General features: G+C 34.2%; 2 protein-coding genes and 1 non-coding gene across 5 annotated transcripts in view; 1 reads left to right on the top strand and 2 right to left on the bottom strand.

The window, feature by feature from the left end:
* LOC106461893 (vascular endothelial growth factor A-like) overlaps positions 1-17,957 on the bottom strand; it is a 49,355-nt gene that overhangs the window by 21,552 nt on the left and 9,846 nt on the right. For all 3 annotated transcript variants that reach the window (XM_013921761.2, XM_013921760.2, XM_022388979.1), the window contains exon 2: positions 720-897. In XM_013921761.2, coding sequence (XP_013777215.1) covers positions 720-897 — 178 coding nt within the window. The remainder of the gene's footprint in view (positions 1-719; positions 898-17,957) is intronic.
* Trnaq-cug lies at positions 7,579-7,650 on the bottom strand. Its single transcript has one exon. It is a non-coding gene; the product is annotated as a tRNA-Gln (tRNA).
* LOC111086377 overlaps positions 8,086-17,957 on the top strand; it is a gene marked incomplete at its 3' end in the record, with an annotated part of 167,971 nt that continues 158,099 nt past the window's right edge. The window contains exon 1 of the mRNA XM_022388976.1: positions 8,086-8,164. The remainder of the gene's footprint in view (positions 8,165-17,957) is intronic.

The raw sequence follows: 17,957 nt of genomic DNA, 5'->3' as shown, positions 1-17,957 counted from the left end.
AAACTGTATTTATCCAACATTTGGACTTGTTGCCTTCATCGGAGTAAAGCGCTTAACAGCAACAGGAACTTGATGTTGTTATTGCTCTAAACCAGTTTACCGAAAAGAAAGAGGAAGCCTTAACATTGGATAAACGAAAAACCTTAAAATAAACTAGTTGATAAGGGAGCAACTAAAATTTGAAGGTGGCCGATAACGGAGGTGAAAATTTGATAGTTCTTTCGCCTGTATATTTTCTCATGTTTGCATTGCTGAAAAAGAACGAGTTGAGTAACACAAACGAACGAAAGACAGGACGTGAAAAGCTTTTTGATAACGTAATTCTAACCTTCTTATTGAAATTGGTAAGTAGGGAGTAACTGTACGAGTTATATTTTTAGTGATTTTCTAACATATAAATAGCCTATTGTTGTAGGCACTGTTAGGAATTGGGTGAAAAATGTTGTTTTTTTTTAAGTTTTCGGTGTTCACTGAAGGATGAAAACCATTTTCAATGAAGGCGACAAACAAAAGTTGTTTGTCGTCTTTATTGAAAATGTGTAAAAAAAATGTCAGATTGGCGGGGAAAGGAGGGGGTGACCAAGGGGGCTTAGGTTAGAAAACGTTAAAAACAGCTGTTTTAGAAGAATAAGAGCAGCCAAGTGTCATCTGGTGTGATGTATATAAAGTTTGTTTTTGCGTCAGTTAAGTCATTTTTTGTTGTTAAATGCATTACTTACTTTGATGAATGCCAAAGTCGACTGTGGCGCGATGAAGACCCGTTGGTCCGTAATTCCTCTTAAGGTAAGTCACTCCTTCTTGAGTACCATAGTAATGCCGGGAAAACTGCTGATGCGAAGAAGCCGGTTCTATTTCATCCCGCCCCGGAGGCTGGTAGAAGTATTGATCAGAGCTGTACTATTTGGAAAGAAGTGGCGTCATTATTATCCCACGTAGTCGGTAGATGAAGAAAACAAAGTAGTTGAGTGTGTTAAACATTCGATAAATGACGGGTTGTAACCAATTGCAATATTAACGGAAAAGTTAAAAATTCTTAGCAACATGTATAGAGTATTCAAATTGTTTTAAATTCATTATGTTCATAAAGAATAACTAAATCAAGTATGCCCACGTAGAAATAATTTAACCAAATAAATTAACATCCTTTAGAATATTATTCTGAGTTACCTACAGAAATAGTTTTAAAAAAGGTTCCAATAATTTCTCATCAACTGTACCATTCCACTATGACGTCATCAGTTTAGTCACTTTATATTGTAAGTATTCTAAAATAAAAAGCAATTCTTGGCCGCCATATATACATCCTCCAACTGACGCTCTAGAATTGCTAGAGCCCAACAACTGACGATCTGCAACAGCCTGGGTACATCTTTTGACATTACTCAACAGCCCGATCCACCAACTGACGTTCTACAACAGACGGAAACCACCAGTTGACGCTCTGCAACAGACCGAGTCCATCAGCTGATGCTCTAGAACAACCCCAATCCATCACCCAAACACTACAGCAGCCCGTGTCCATCAGCTGATGCTTTGTCAGAGTATACATTGAAAATCATATTGAAAGGACCTGGTCAATTTTTGGGTTTTGGGTTTCTTGTTTCAATAAATATTAAGCACGGGCACACACACGTGCAAAAGACTAATCAAATATTAACCTTGTCTAAATATTTAAGAACACAACATAGAATTGCAAACAACTGTCCAATTTGATAAAGATTCATTTGTAATTCAATACGTCGGAGAATTAACTTCAACAATTCTTCATATTTTGTGGGAGTACAGAAAGTTGAATACGTTATAAAACGCTTTCGAATATGCAAACACGCAACTCCCGTGACAATCAGAATCGATATATAGTTGCAGTGGAATGGCATGTATCAGAACTACATTTTTATGTTGTGTAGCTAGTGATAACATCGAAAATTGATCGCTTTTGGAAAAGGTATTCAGATCATAAAGATATGCTAAGATCAGGGATTTCGAGCCTCCAAGACGAGGATACCTTTTGTAGTTAACAGCATTTAAAAGCAAAGGAACACAGATCAACTTGGAGCAACAAGCTGATCCAGAAAGAGACCTGCAACAAGTAGTGCCCCAGCCGTGATAAGCAAAGTGTGACGTCTTGTAACATGTAAAAATCCACAAACATAATGGTCAGTGACAAAAGCCATCTATGTGTCAAGCAACAGTATGCAACATAATCAAGAAGCATCTCCGTCTTGAAAAACGACCAAGATCACGTGTACACAAACTGCTTTCGCAACATATCTAGTCGATTGTCACATTTCTCAAGCAGCTGAAGAATTAAATGAGTATTCATGCTATTCCATATGAAGACATATTGGATTTCTGTGAGATCGAACTTTCACAACGGACGCTTGGAAACAGTCGTCCTCGTACACTAAAGGGCTTATGGAAAGCATGCAGAAATAAGAGGTGTGTATTACAAATGACAGCTTTACGACGGATCTTTTTGCAATGGAAATTATGGGGTACTAACAAGATGCACGTCGTCAAACAAAACATGATCGGACGAGGCAAAATGAGCTGCATCAACGTGATGAAGCTCCAAAATCGTTTTAATAACACATGCTCAACGTTTACATAAAGTCCTATGTTACTTAATATAAGATATTAATAGAAGTTTCAACATTTGTATTCTAGATTATAGTTGATTTTGTGCATACATGACCGACAAGGAGTGGGCAAGAGTCATGGAATGTATATTTTGAACAAAATACATTATGGGTCACTATGTTATTGGTATAGGTTTTTTTTCAAACAAGCAAATTATAATTTTTTATGATTTGTAAACAATTAATGAAAATGAAACTTGTCTTTTTCAGATAGTCATAACCCACCACGCTGTGAATAAAGAAGTGATCCGAAATGGACCATTGGCATGCCGCGCCCACACTCCCAATTAAACCAAATAAACGTAACACCTTCACTGTATTTGTTGGTACCACAACTGTTCTCTGACAGATAATTTATTTTAAACACGATAGTCCCCTTGTGGGAAGTCTACGGGCTTACAACACTAAAATCCGTGGTTTGATTCCTCGCTGTGGACAAAACGCAGATAACCTAATGTATGGCTTTGCGCTAAAACAAACTAACATAAATGCACAATTTTATGTTTCAACAAATTTTCGTTTATTTTACAAGCGTGTCTATTTGCTTACTGTAATCGCTGTGCCACCGGCGTTACCGCTAATCAGTTTTTTTGCTGCCAAATATTTTATACAATAACTTTTTAAATGAATTACAAATTGAATTATTTTGTATGGTAATTTTCTAAACACTTTTATTGTCACGAGTTATAGGTTTTTTGGTCAATTTTCCAATAGTGAAACAGAAGTATTGAATTAGCCTCTATACCCAAACTTCTCGTTTCTTAAGAAATGTGGGAGTAACCTATGTAACTTATGCGTTGTATCCAAGTGTCGAGTTACTGAAATAATATCTGTAGCCAGACTTCACTGGTAAAGTGTAATTCTCCGAAGTTTCAGCTGCATTTAGGTCCCGAAAACCTCGGACCTTCCACACACAGATCGCCATGCTAACCAATTAGCCACTCCTGCGAGTAACCCATGTAAAGTGTAAAGTCGAATGTAACGGCACCATGTTATGGCTAAACTAAAAGAATACATACACTTTCTAAGAACTGGAGAAACTTCTTCAATCACTAAAAATATTTTGTTTATAGCTAGTAGATAAGATTAAAGTATCAATCCTCCCTCTGTCGGCAACAAACAGAAGTGAGACAATTTCATTTCGTTAAGTCTCAACCAACGTGCATTAGCCAGCATACTACTGAAGTATGAGGGGTGTCGAAAAGTCCGTGACCTGACCTATAAAGAAAAGAGATACTAGTTCAATTATGATTTATTTTTCAACACAGAATCTCCTCCTGAATCTATAGAATTGCGCCAGCTGTGCTCCAAGACCTTTATGTCCTTCTGAAAGAACTCTTCTTCTTGTCCTCAATCCGTGAATGGACAGTATACACGAGATCATCATCACTCTTATATATTTAACCTCATGAATAATTTGAGATTAGGGAAGAGAAAAAAGTCACGTGGGGCTAAATCCTGTGAGTAGGAGATGGGGGTGGGGTGACTGAGTTAATTCGAAGGCAGCATCATGGATAGCGTTCAAAACAACACGCGATTTGTGAGCTGGGGCATTGTCCTGATGGAAGACAGGCTTTTTTGAGCAATCTTCTTATTTTCTCTTTGTTGAGCAAGAATGTATTGTAATCCCTTGTAACAGTTTGACCTCCTTCCAAATAATAAACTAGTAAAACGCCCTTGGCATCTCCAAAAATTGATACCATGACCTTCTCAGCAGAGGTTTGTGACTTGAACTACTTTAAGGTGGATGAACTTTGGTGTTTCCGTTGCAAATTTTGTATGTTTGTCTCCGGGTCGAAATGGTAAACCCACGTTTCATCTATGGTTACGAATTTATTGAAAACGTTGGAGTAGGCGTTGGCTTTCAACAACTCGGATCCGTTTCTGCTCAGATGTCAACATTTTTGGAAACTATCTGGCACTAACCTTACTCATACCCAAACTGTCACTCAAAATGCTTGATACAGTATTCTTATCGATTGCTACTTCCTCTTCAAACTTCCTAATGGTAAATCTCCTACCATATATAACCAAATCATGAACTTCATCTACAATCTCTATTGTGGTCGATGTTGAGGGACGACCTGACCTCAGATCATCTTCACATGATTGTTTACAGCTCTTAAAATCAACACACTACTTTGTCACTGTTGAATATGCCGGAGCGCTCTCTCCTAACGTTGCTTCCATGTCTTTTCTTTTTAACAAAATATTTGATCACGAAACGAAGTTCGATCTTCTCCGTGACATTTAACACTGCTCACTTCTTTCCTTCAAACCCAGATCGTTAAGTTACATGTTACTTGTTGTTTACTGATAAAAATGTTCAAAACTTAATGCTTATCAGAGAAAATCATACATTCCACTTCTTTTTTAGGTCGAGCCACGAACTTCTCGGACACCCCTTGTATAACAAGTTATTTGGTCGTAAGTTGTGGCGGCCAAACTAGTAGCTACACTTATAGCATTAATAAGAAATTTACAGCAAATATTCATTCATTAGTTAGCTAGGCCGCGCATTTTGTTTTACCCATCATCATGCCCAAAGTTCAACTTATCAATGCTATAAGTTTATGGCCGCACATTTTTTCACACCTAAGGTGTTGTTGATTAGATATCGTGACATTTTGTCGATACACACCACAAACCACAACAAGTAAGAAAGTGACACTCGAGAGTAACCAACATTAATCGCAACCCTATTATATGGCACAGATGTACATTTTACAGAACCAACCAGATTCTTTAAAATATATGGTGGTAGTTTTTCAAAAACTGTTAATTAATTACTTCCTTTATAGTAACGCCATGGAATCTAGATTAACAGTTTCTTGTCATCACCCGCGTGCACTCTGTTAGCCGTATCAAACATCATTATTTACACTAATTACTTAAGTTAATATTATGTGACAGTAAACGCTCTTTAATTAGTAGAATTTCATAAAATTTTACATATTTATTCTTAAAAGTTTTCAATAATAATGAATATTAAGCGTCCACACATATGATTCTTTTGAAAACTTGAGCTAGAAACTGTTAATCTACTTTGCTTGGTCTAACCAATACTTATGTATCCGCACGTCCTTTCACCCCATAGTTTTGGTACTCTAAGTCAGCCGTCTTTAAACCGAATGGCAAAAAGTCAAAATCGGTCCACTTTTACTCTTAAGTGAAGCTGTAGTAAAACTTTTAGAGCGATAGCTCACGGGACTCTTTGCGTAGTCGTGCACAAAAATTTTGGTCAAATCTGAGCAGTTTTTGCTGAATAACTTTGCACATGTAGCTTATATTTAGACCAAATTTTACACCTAATTGTAGGTTGTAAAAGTCTATCAGTTGACGAAATTTGAAAAAAAACAACAACATAAAAGTATGTTTTTCTATCAAATAAAGTCCCCGTACTTTCGGTGCGAAGAGAAAGAAAAGAAAAGGAAAAAATGCAATCGAAATTTGAAATTTTATGTATCGTGTATTTCTTAATGGATTACTTTGATATTTGAAGTAAAGGTCTAATAAAGTACATCTACTGAAAATATGTGACAGTTTGAATTACCATAGTCAGAACTATTGAAGTTGTGTCCTGCAAGTTGTTTTCGCCGCACGACACAATACTGTCGTATTGTTACTAACCAAAAACATTATCATTAAAATAGGTTTAATTAACGATACATTTCAAATAAATACAGTCGTTCTTTCCTAAGGACCTCCAGACAAATGTCATCACGAAAATATTAAAGTCACGTAAATAAAAACAGAAAAAATCTTCAGGAAAATGTCTCTCATATGCATGAGCGAGTCGGTATTGCTAAGGAAGAATTCAATTGTCCTCTGTGAATCGCGTTTGTTGCTAAGGCAAAATTCAATTGTTCTCTGTGAATCATGTTTATAGTTTTTGCTTTTTCTGCATCGACAAAACTGATCCTGTATAGTGAGTATAAAAGTTAGTATAATATAAGATTATTATTCTGATTCTCGGAAGTCACCATTTTTTATTACCTAAATGTTTTTAGATCTTCATAGTAACTTTTTAATGCAACGAGTATGGTACACGATGGCACAATGTCGTTTTCATCACGTGACGACTGGCTTTGATTTCAACTTTAGTTTTTTTTTATTTGCAAAGTATTGCACACAAATAACATTTAACCCACATATAATTTCCTAAAAAACATAACATTACACTAAATACAATTTCTATGGGCTTCTTTCTAGACTTATTTAGGTCCAAAATACGCATGCGCAGTTCGTTCAAAACTATATGCTTATCACTTTGTGAACACGTATTCAGACATTTCTGCATATTAACATAAGTTGTATTCATTACAACTTCACATTTACTTTACTTTGCAATAATTTGGCTTCGGTTCGTGCTGTAAACACCTTTTAGCTACTTTTTCTTTACTACGGGTTTTATTCTTCATTTTTGTGAGTTTCTTTATTTCAACTCGTAAAACCGTGTCATACACTGTATACTCATACTCATGACTGTTTCATACTCTGTACACTATTATAAATACCATTACTTTACGTGTAGTTTTATTAAATGAAGTTATGTCTACGAGAGTTTGTTTGTCTAACAGCTTATTTTTTTTTTTCAAATAGACCAGGATTTTTCAAGCTAACACATAATGCCTGCAAAAAAGTGTAGCTTAAATGGCGTGCGTGGAAATGATAGAATAAAAAATATTCAAGTAAAGAACATGAAAACTACCGGAAATGTTTTGCTAGTCGTGGATGGTATTCTAATTTGGACTTTAGTTAAATGCGTTTCCATGAATCATTTATTCGACATGACGAAAATTAACACAAGAATCTTATTTGTGTGTGCGCATAATTTTGGTAAAATAGGGCTTGGCGCGAAAATAGGATCTTACAACATTTGCTTTAATGAATAGTACGAATTATAAAGAAACTGTTTTTCTTTAGTAAAACGAAAATCAGGTTCCACCGAGATTTGAACTCGGATCGCTGGATTCAGAGTCCAGAGTGCTAACCATTACACCATGGAACCATTGGATGTAATCTATTCTATTTAATAATTTAAATAATATAATTTAATATTTATATAATTTCTTTAAGTTAATTTTTTAATAAACATTTTTATTAAAAGTTCACTATTTTACTCTGTTTTAATTTCTTCAATTGCTTTTGGAACCAATAAAATACTTACACATTCACGCCTCTCTCGGTGTCTACTTTAGACGTAACTCGACGAAACTACTAGCACCACCTACTGGATATTGTTGGCTTAAATAAACAAATCTCTGCACATCTAGGAAATTCGAAAAGCTTGTCGACTGTTTACAAGCTGAGCTCGTGATGCTTATAGTTTGTTAGCCCTCAACAATTTTATATTCAAATAAAATATAAAACGAAATGCAGGAATTTTAAGATATTTTCGTAATTTAAAGTGATGTTGCTTTCTCTCATTATGCTTCAAGACTTGTGTTCAAAAGTGATTACATAAGAAATCCTTTTTAATGAGAACTGGAAACGATTTTCCTGTAAGTCAAGAACAATTTGAGGTGAGTAAAAGAGAGTCATTGACCTTGGATTTGAAAGTTGAGATCATTGTGATCGAAATATAAGGAACTATATTTTGTACATTGTTTTATATTTTTAATTGCCGTTTATATTGAGCATAGAAGTTAGGTTAAAACGTCATGTAGCTGTTATCAACCAAAAATGAAATACTCAGATAATAAAAATCAATCGCTCACGTTAATAATGATAATAGTAATAGTAAATCATATCTGGACCCACAAGTACTCCATCTTTGATATTTTTCACTATTTGAAATTTATAAGAAATTGTATACAATGAACATTGTTTTATTCGATATCTTGAAATAGTTTTAATACATATATCATTTCAGTAACGTCATATCTTTTAAAAAAATGAATGTAGAAATGTAAAATGACTATCAACCAAATAAAGCGTAAAATTACAAAAGAATTAAGCGTTAGTAGTGAAGCAGGCAGCTGTACTTATTTTCCCCAGTTCATGGGAGTATTTACCTCTATAATGGCAAAAAAAACTTATCTTTCGTGCAAACATATGATTATTTATACCTTTGAGATCGTTTTTATACTGTACTCTATGAAAATTAAAACGTGTGATAGTTGGTGATTTCGCGTTTTGATTTATTGTTGCCTTCCAACATCCTACCATTACAGTAGAGATGACTCCTCATAGATTGTTACCAGCTTTATATGTGTGTGTATAATTTCATTCTTACAGACCCAGAACCACTACTTAAAAGTGCTTTAGCTAGTCTTTAAATATTAAACTTGTTTTCTTTAATGCGCAGTTTTGTACAAACGTTGAATGTAGTTTTTACTTATCCATCTTAATTGTTATTTCCCACAGTTATGCTGGATCCTATGTTAATTCACCTTGTGTATGTGTTTGTTTTAGAGCAAACCCACAATAGACTATCTGTTGTTCACCGTGGGGAATCAAATCCCGAATTCTAGCGTTATAAGTATGTAAGCTTACCACTGTCCCACCGGAGAACCTCCTTGTGTGTTTGTGAATTTGTTTGTCCGCAAAACCCTCCCCAATTTTGTCCAATCAAGACCAAGTTTGGCAAGCAAATTCGGTGTGGATGGGGGTTCTTATCAATATGACGTAACTCCCTAAAGGGATTTACCATAGGGAACTAAAACGTGCCCAGGAGGTCACCCAGGTAAAATGGTGATCTAGGAAAGACTTGCAGGGTCGCTAGACTCGAATATGGCATCGAATTTTGAATACTTACCCCTTCCCCGGGATTCAGGAGACGTCATTATGAAACTGTACCCATACCCTAATCACAAGTTAGTGGGGCCAATTTTTGCACAAGTGCTCAGATGCCACGGGCATTTGTCTTAGCAGGCTTTTTTTTTTCCTTTTCGGTTACAAACACACATATCCCCATGGGATAGCTATGTAAATGGGGTATAATGAAGGAGCTTGATTGGTATATTGGGGCCTTTTAACCCCGCAGTGGAGCGTGAGGATTCTATGTTAGGATAGGTAGAGATAAAATAGCATTTTTAATTACCTGTGTATGAGCTATAAACGTGATTAAAATTGGGCTATCTGCTTTGTCCACCGAGGGGGAATGGAGCCTCTGACTATAGCGTTGTAAATCCCAAGACTTACCGCTGTCCCACCGGAGGACTACTTTTGTGAATTAGTTTCGGATTTCATTTACAAAATGTAATGAATAGTTAGACTTTGTGCAATCTAAGAAATTACGAAGTTACCAATTTCAGTGTCAATGTAATGAGCTGAAATAACCGCCCTATAGATAACGGAAATGTTGAAAGCGATTTGCACTACTAAATCGTCAGAATATGAATTCGCTTACAATTCCAAAAGAATAGTTTCACGAAAAAAAAAAACTTTTTTTTTTTAAGAAATCGTCATTCTCAAAAGTTCACTTTAGTTACTATTATCAAATTCTTTAATTTCATTTAAAAAAACCATCTCGTATAATTTTCACTGTATTAAACCATAATAAGGACGTTTATTTTTAAATTCTAGATTTTTCGTGGAAAATAACCACAATATTTTATCAGTCTTCCACCTGAAAAACAACCTTATAAAGCTAACAACTAAAATTTTCTCTTTCCAGGCCTCTTAGTTGCCCAAACATCTTAGGTGGTCTCATTTACAGCTTGTTTTTATCTTACTGCTCTCTTAAACCATATGACACATTTTTGGCTATTTTTCCTTTCCTTTATTTTATGGGGGGGGGGGGGCATACTGTTGTTATTGTTAGAAACGTTTTGCCGTTTATTCAAAACGAGTCAAATTTTGACAGCTAGCTCACTCTTTAGTTATTGACCGTCGATTCCTGGTATATTATTTATAATCGTAAGCATCTTTTCAAATATCGTTAACAGAGAGCCACTATTTTATACACAAATGGCTTTATAGCCACTGTTTTTTTTTGTTTTGTTGTTGGTGGTGGTGTTGTACGCTTCTATGTGAAAGTTTTGATACACGCTGTCAGACCTAATTGGAGTTGAGAGGTCGTTGAACCGTATGGTTTTTGAGACTATGGTGAAACTAGTTTTGAAAGCTGCGGGCTGTAATATTCATACTGCTTCTATGACCTGTAGAAGAATGTTTTGGGATACATAAATGTCATCCACCAACGACGACCTCGACCATGAACTGCAAGAAGTACCTGATAATAAAGATTGCAATTTAGTATTTTTTTCACAAATGGCATAACATTTCTACTAAGGGACACGAAACAGTCAACATAGCCTGTTTCTCGGGTCAATGCGCCCTTACCATATCAACCGAGAAAAAGTAGGTCTGTACGCATGCTCTTGGATACGTTTCTATTTTCTATATACAAGCTACACAAACGATTGATAGTGTGGTACATAACTGATTATTTGATGGCTTTATATAACATATTGTAAATTTCATCCAAATGTTATTAATGGAAAGATTATACTTATATATATGCATGTCAGTGTGTGTGTAGATTCATATTGGTCTATAGTCGTATACAACTGGTTTATCAAGCATAAAAAAGACAACTTCAGATTGTTTCCATTATTTAACATTTATGTCTTTTTATTAGTTTAGCACAAATCTACTCAATGGGCTATCTGTACTATGCCCACCACATGGAATCGAACTCCGGATTTTAGCGTTGTAAGACCGTAAACTTACTGCAACATTTATATGACGACCAAGCTGCCTAACACTAAACAAAGGCTATATGTATAGAGTAGCTATGAGTGTTAAGAGAGCAAAAAAAAAAAAAGTAAGTAAGAAAACGAAACAAATACACACTGGTTTTATTTAGTGACGCAAAAAAAGAAAAGGGGGATATTAAAGAAGTAAACATTAAAAAATTAATATCGTAAATTTGGCTTATCACGCAAGTTTCGTAGTTGTATCAGATTACTAACTAGATTGAACTAATAAGATTGCAAAACGTTTCTATATAGTGAACAAAATTAAACACAGGTGTTTAAAAGGGGCAAAGGATAATATTACATTTTCTATACTTCAAAGAGCAGGCTTTAAAATTCGTTTAGGCCCGGTGGTTAGGGCGCTCAACTCGCAAGCTGCAGGTTGGAATCCCATCACCGAATATGTTCGCCCTTTCAGGCGTGGAGGCGTTTATAATGTGACGGTCACGCCCACTATTCTTTGATGAAAGAGTAGCACAAGAGTTGGCGGTGGGTGATGTTGACTAGCTGCCTTCCCACTAGTCTATCACTTCTAAATTAAGGACGGCTACTACAGATGACTCTCTAGTAGTTGAACGCGAAATTAAGCAAACAAACAAACAAAATTATTGAATTACAATACAGTTTTAATCTCGCGAACTTACGAAACTTCTTCAGTCGTATAAGGGTTGGAAAAAGTAGAATAATGTTTATGAACATTGGTTATAAAATGTCTATGTACTTTAAAACGTCATAATTTACAAAAACCGTTTCAGAATAAACACTACACTTATAATCTTGGTTTACTTCTTGGGATGAAATTTAGTCAAATTTGAACAATACTATATGTTTAAAATTCGTCATTTATGCAACCGATTGTGAAATATTTTAATACTCAAACTCGGTATGAAAGTTCAATACCAAGTTTGAATATTAAATCTTTTTAAAATCGGCTGCAGAAATGGTGAATTTTAAAGATCATTGAAAGTTAGACTTGCAAATATTATGGATCCCAAGAAAATTATATAAATACGTATAACGCCTGTAGCTCCAAATCCAATATTTAACAAATATTCAATGGGTCGTTTAATGGTAAATAATAATACTTTTCTTTTGAGTAAAGTATAACAACGTCATTTGTAAATTAAAATTTTCATCTTAAATTTATTTTTTTTAATTAGCAAATTAGGCCTTGACATAAAGAAATGTCATTTCATGCATATTTGAAATTTGACAGTGGCTGAAATAAGAACATAATACTTATAATTCGACACGTTAAATTCTACACTAATATATAACTTTACTGTCTGATGGAGACTTATGCATAACCATGCATAATTTAGAAGATTATATAATAGTACTAATTAATAATTAATCGAGCGTCCAATTTCTAAATACCTTATTTTTCTAATTCCACTTCATCAACGTTAAAGCCTCAAATAATACCCGATTTTCCCATAGAACTTATTATTACACGGCAAGTTTTGTTGACCAGTAATGTAGAATAACGTTTGAAATTGATTTTACATATATTTCTTTTTGCCAAATTTATACTACAGCAATTTACTTTGAAAATAAAATACATCTCCTCTACAGTCACCATTTCAAATATATGCTTCAGCGCAACCTCACAGAAAATTTTCAGTGGGAAATTATCACGTGCAATAAATATGTAAATATGTTCTAATTACTTAAAATGAAGATAACATAATACGATTTTGACACATGGTTTTACAAACTTTTTAATATCGCAATTAGTAAATAGTTATATACATTACAGTCCTACATGCAAGGCTCAAAATGCGATGAGAACGAGAAAAATTTAGATTGAATGGAGGTAAAAAATAAGTGCTATATAATTTATTTACTTTCAGGTATTATAATTTCCTTCTTAAATAAAATCGTTATTTTAAAAAAATGCAAAAAGTCTGCTGCCTCTTTAAGTATTTGCGTATCGTTATTTAGCGTTTTTCTGGGATGTTTTTGCTTTAGAAATCATTTATGTCTTTGTCCTTTATTATTATAAACTATTTTATGATATTCCTAAAATATTAATATGACGTTAAATCGCATGTAAGACTTTTAAGCATGTGGTTGTATTATTTAAGTTACACCTCGAGTTCAGCCCTGGAGGTGATCAGCCGAGACTTCACGGTCACCCTAGGGGACAACGATATCATTTCTCCCCAGTGATTATTTTTCAAAACGTCACACACCATATTTTTTTTTCTTTAATCACTGAACTTGTTTGTAATTAAACACAAAGCTTTACAATGGGTTATCAGTGCTCTGCCCATCAATGGTATCGAAACCCGGATTCTAGCGCTGGAAGTCCGCAGACATACGGCTGTGCCACTGGGGGGGCAATCACTGAACTGATTAAAATAAACCTAGTATAGTATGATAAATTATATTACCTTTTCTTTTAATCCACAATAAATTATAGTTCTAAATTATCCACAGGAAAGCCTAAGGGTAATATTTACTTACATATTTATAAACAAAAACATTTGAAACTGCTTTTTTGTTTGTAGTGAAGCACAAAGCTGCATAATTGGCTGCCTGTGCTGTGCCCACCATTGGTATTGAAAACCGATTTTTAACGTTATAAGCCTTCAAACTTTCCGCTGAGCCACTGAGGAGAGAATAGACAATAAACCCATCGTAGTTCAGACATTTATAACTAATAAGTAATAATGAATAATTTACTGTATATCTTTTCCTTTTTTTTTGTTTTTTTAACCTTAGTATTACGAGCTGTTTGCGTTCAACACAGGTTATGTGACGGACAATATATTAAATTGTAATAACTAAAACACAACGTCAACAAACACGAAGAAACAAAATACCAAATTAATATGCATTTAAACGTATTAGAAAAATTCTAAAAACTTTGAGTCTCCCGGATTTTAACTTTACGTTAAAATCCGGGGTTCAATTCCCCGCGGTGGACACACAAATAGCCTAATGTGTCTTTGCTCTAATGAACCAACCCCCGAACTTGGAAATCACTATTTTAAAACATTATTTGGGCAAGCATATAATCAGTAATAAGTATAAAAAATCTCACGTTATTAAGATCACACCACTCATTAAATTTTAGGGATACTTAACAAATTTATTTGATAGAAGCTAGGGATGGTTTGTTTGTTTGTTTGAAGTTAAGCACATAGCTACACAATGGGCTATTATTGCTCTGCCCACCATGGGTATCGAAACCCGATTTCTAGCGTCGTAAGTCCACAAACATACCGCTGTGCCACTGGGAGACCTAGGGATGGTACAAATAGTAGTTTGGCCAGATATCCAATTGGATCTGGATTGTAGATGTGGCTATGCATATTAAATATGCGTCGCATACAGTATTAAATTAATTACATTATAATTTTTTTTTATTTAATAAGGATGTCAGGCTCTTTAAGGAATGCGGCACTAAGTAGCGTGAAACAGTACTTTACACTTCCGATCACCTGCTTAAGCCTGTTGTTTGGATTGTGCTTTCCGTTACTGTCACTGCCGTGATCACCTGTGGCACACAGTGGCAACACAACAGGTGAGAGTGACGTTTATTTAAGCCCCATAACAACTATCTGTATTACAACTGTTAGTAAAAAGCACCAGTGGGCTGGATGACGCCATACCTATTAATGACACACGTGCAAGTAGTATCATGGATGCGTAATATTGTGAGATAATACGTACATGTAAATAGCTGATTATCCTTTTCACCTTGTCCCATCCATTCTATAAACACTGGATATTAATATACTACATTATACATAGTTACTCCCATGTACAATGCTCACCAGATTTCGAAGAACGCACTTTGTCAGTACTTGGAGATCTTTTTATGTTGTTGTTTTGAATCTTGAAAATATATTAGGAAATACTATACAAAAGCTCTTTCATAATCATAATATTCAGAAAATAACAAAATATTGGGCTAAATAAATAAGAGACCTCGTAATTTATTTCCATTGCCGGACTGAGCGTGGCCAAGCTATAGATCAGAGGGTCCAGGATTCGAGCCACGATGCTGCTGAATATATTCCGCACTTTCAGATGTGGATACGTTATACGGGCGATATTCAATCCCATTATTAAAAAAAAATCGCTGGTGGCGGCGGGTGCTGCAAACAGACTGCCTTCCCTTTCGTCAGTACTTCAGAATTAGGGATGGCTATACTTGAACCCTTGGAGTATCTGATGTGGCCATTTCGCACATGTAAATATAAGGTGGCGTTGAAGCCGAAAATACCAAAACTATTTGCTTATTTTGAAATATTTGTCTTGGATTATAATATATATTAATATATTTCTTTGAAGCCACAGTGCTTTAAATAAACTTCATAATTTTATATTATCTGCCAAATTGACTTGGAAGAAGCTAATATGAATGGACACATATTTCAGGGGTAATTTCTACCAGATTAGTTTTTCCTGTAAAACACGTTACTTTTTTTTGTATTTATATGTTATTTATTTACTTTGCAACACTAAATTTTCAAAATAAAAGTCTATAAAAATACTTAACGACCTTCATACCATGGTTTTTAAGCTAGTCAGATAGGACTGATTGAAATGTTACAAAGATTTGGGCCTTGCATTGCCTTATAAGGCAGTGAGCAACATGCCATTTGAGTAAATAAAATTATTAAAGTGGGTTAAAAAGATTGGCAGTTCAAGTGAAGAAGCATGGTCAACGTGTCAGCCGAGCGACCTTCGTCATTAGCAGCTAAAAACTAGAAGTGTTATTTATTTTAAAGTAGGTCGTTTTTCTTCGGTCATCTTTTTGACTTGATATACATTGATATAATAAAAATTATCAATAATAGCTAGAAGGCCAAATCTACTTCGATTTGAGTGGCTTATTTGTGAAAATTGTCTTTAATTACATACTTAACTTTTTTTTTCTTTTTGATTTTTAGAAACACTAAAGTAGAATTAAGTTGAATGTTGCTATTTTTTCAACATTAAAGTCATATTCAATGACTTCGTGATTGATTGTTTACGTTATTGTATTTTTACTTAATGTGCTGCCATCTGTTGATACATTTAAAGGATATATATTTAATTAGTGTTAAAAATTATAATTATCAATTAGCCAGTTTCTAATTAACAGTTGTAAACGAGTCATGTATTTTATCAACATACTTTTAAGCTTTTATAATTGTATAGGCAAAACACATAAAACAATAATTACGATACAATTATGTTCAATTTTGATATACTATTGTCATAATGCTCTTACTAAGAAATAGGGTTAGAAGACAAAGTATTTTGTAAGTGATTAATTGCATTACAATTATTTTTCTGTTAGTGTTTTTTTATAGTTAGTGTATTTCTCATATATAAACTGTCCGCTACTTTTGGCCTATTATCTATTTGTTGAATTCGAGTTACTTTTCATAAGGTTATTTATTCTAGTATTTAAAGCACAAAAATGACCCAAACTTACTTGTAATGCAATATATACTTGGTAGTATATACTCAAAAATAAAATAAAGTACATAAACCTAAGCGAAAAAGGAGGAACAAGTTTCAAATACTGAAATATAAGTTTGAATTTCACTGTTTCAATTGTGAATTACTCTAAATTGTACATGCCATGGCCATTTTAGTTTTATTTTAAGAAATGCTAAGGGAGATTATTTTGCTAAGAATTACACCGGGATTCGTGTTAGAAACACGTTTATCAATCTTAAATGTTTCATTATTTTGATAAAATGTCATTCTTTTTTTAATACTGATGCGTCCAATCATAGAAGTCATCATAAAACGCTTTGAAATTGATATGTGTTTTTCAATGTATAATTCTTATAACATTAACTTGCTTATCACAAACATGTTTAATAGGAAAAAATAATTCCTATACTGCGATGTGACTTGCTTTATGTTTATACCAAATATATGGTAAACGTCAGTGATATGTCTTAAAAACACTGTTTAATCTTTGACCTCTACTTTCTTGTATTGTTTTGAAACTACATTATGTTTTTAGCACTGTAGTCTTTGCAACAACAAATATGAATGCTATGATGCTTGGCTTTAAAACTTAATAATTTATATACTCAGTTATGGGCTAGCCAGCATTACTGTGAGTGTGTATGTGTGGTTACGGTAGGGGTCTTTGGGCTTCTTCTTCTACACACACACACACACACACACACACAAAGAAAAAACAGAGGATGGTGGATGTTTAAGACCTTTTAGATTATTGGGGTGTCGTTCGACATCCCCCTCCCGGATATACCCTAAATATACATATTAAGATGCTGTAATGAATATTGATTCATATTAAAACTTGGTAATAGCTGTTTTATGTACAGTTTCTTTAACTCCTGGCGACTGTTTATTATCAGCACTGATGGTGAATTTGGAGTGTCTATGGCTATTCTGTACAAATATATCTGTAATCGAAGGTCTGTTTTCAGTAGCTGCTCAACTCAGCGTACAGAAAAGGTTTTAATGTGCATATCTACTTGGAGGGTCTCCAAAAGATCCCCAGATAGGTAATACTATAAATTTTAAATTAAATGTATTTCTTGAGGGCCCATATCATTTATATCATAAGCACGGTCGTACTTATAGTAGGGTTTGTTTGTTTTGAATTTTGCACAAACCTACAAGAAGA

Source organism: Limulus polyphemus, unplaced genomic scaffold, assembly GCF_000517525.1.
Source record: "Limulus polyphemus unplaced genomic scaffold, Limulus_polyphemus-2.1.2 Scaffold1054, whole genome shotgun sequence".
Taxonomy (NCBI): domain Eukaryota; kingdom Metazoa; phylum Arthropoda; class Merostomata; order Xiphosura; family Limulidae; genus Limulus; species Limulus polyphemus.
The sequence above is the reverse complement of the archived record's forward strand: the minus strand, read 5'-3'. Positions and strand labels throughout refer to the sequence as shown.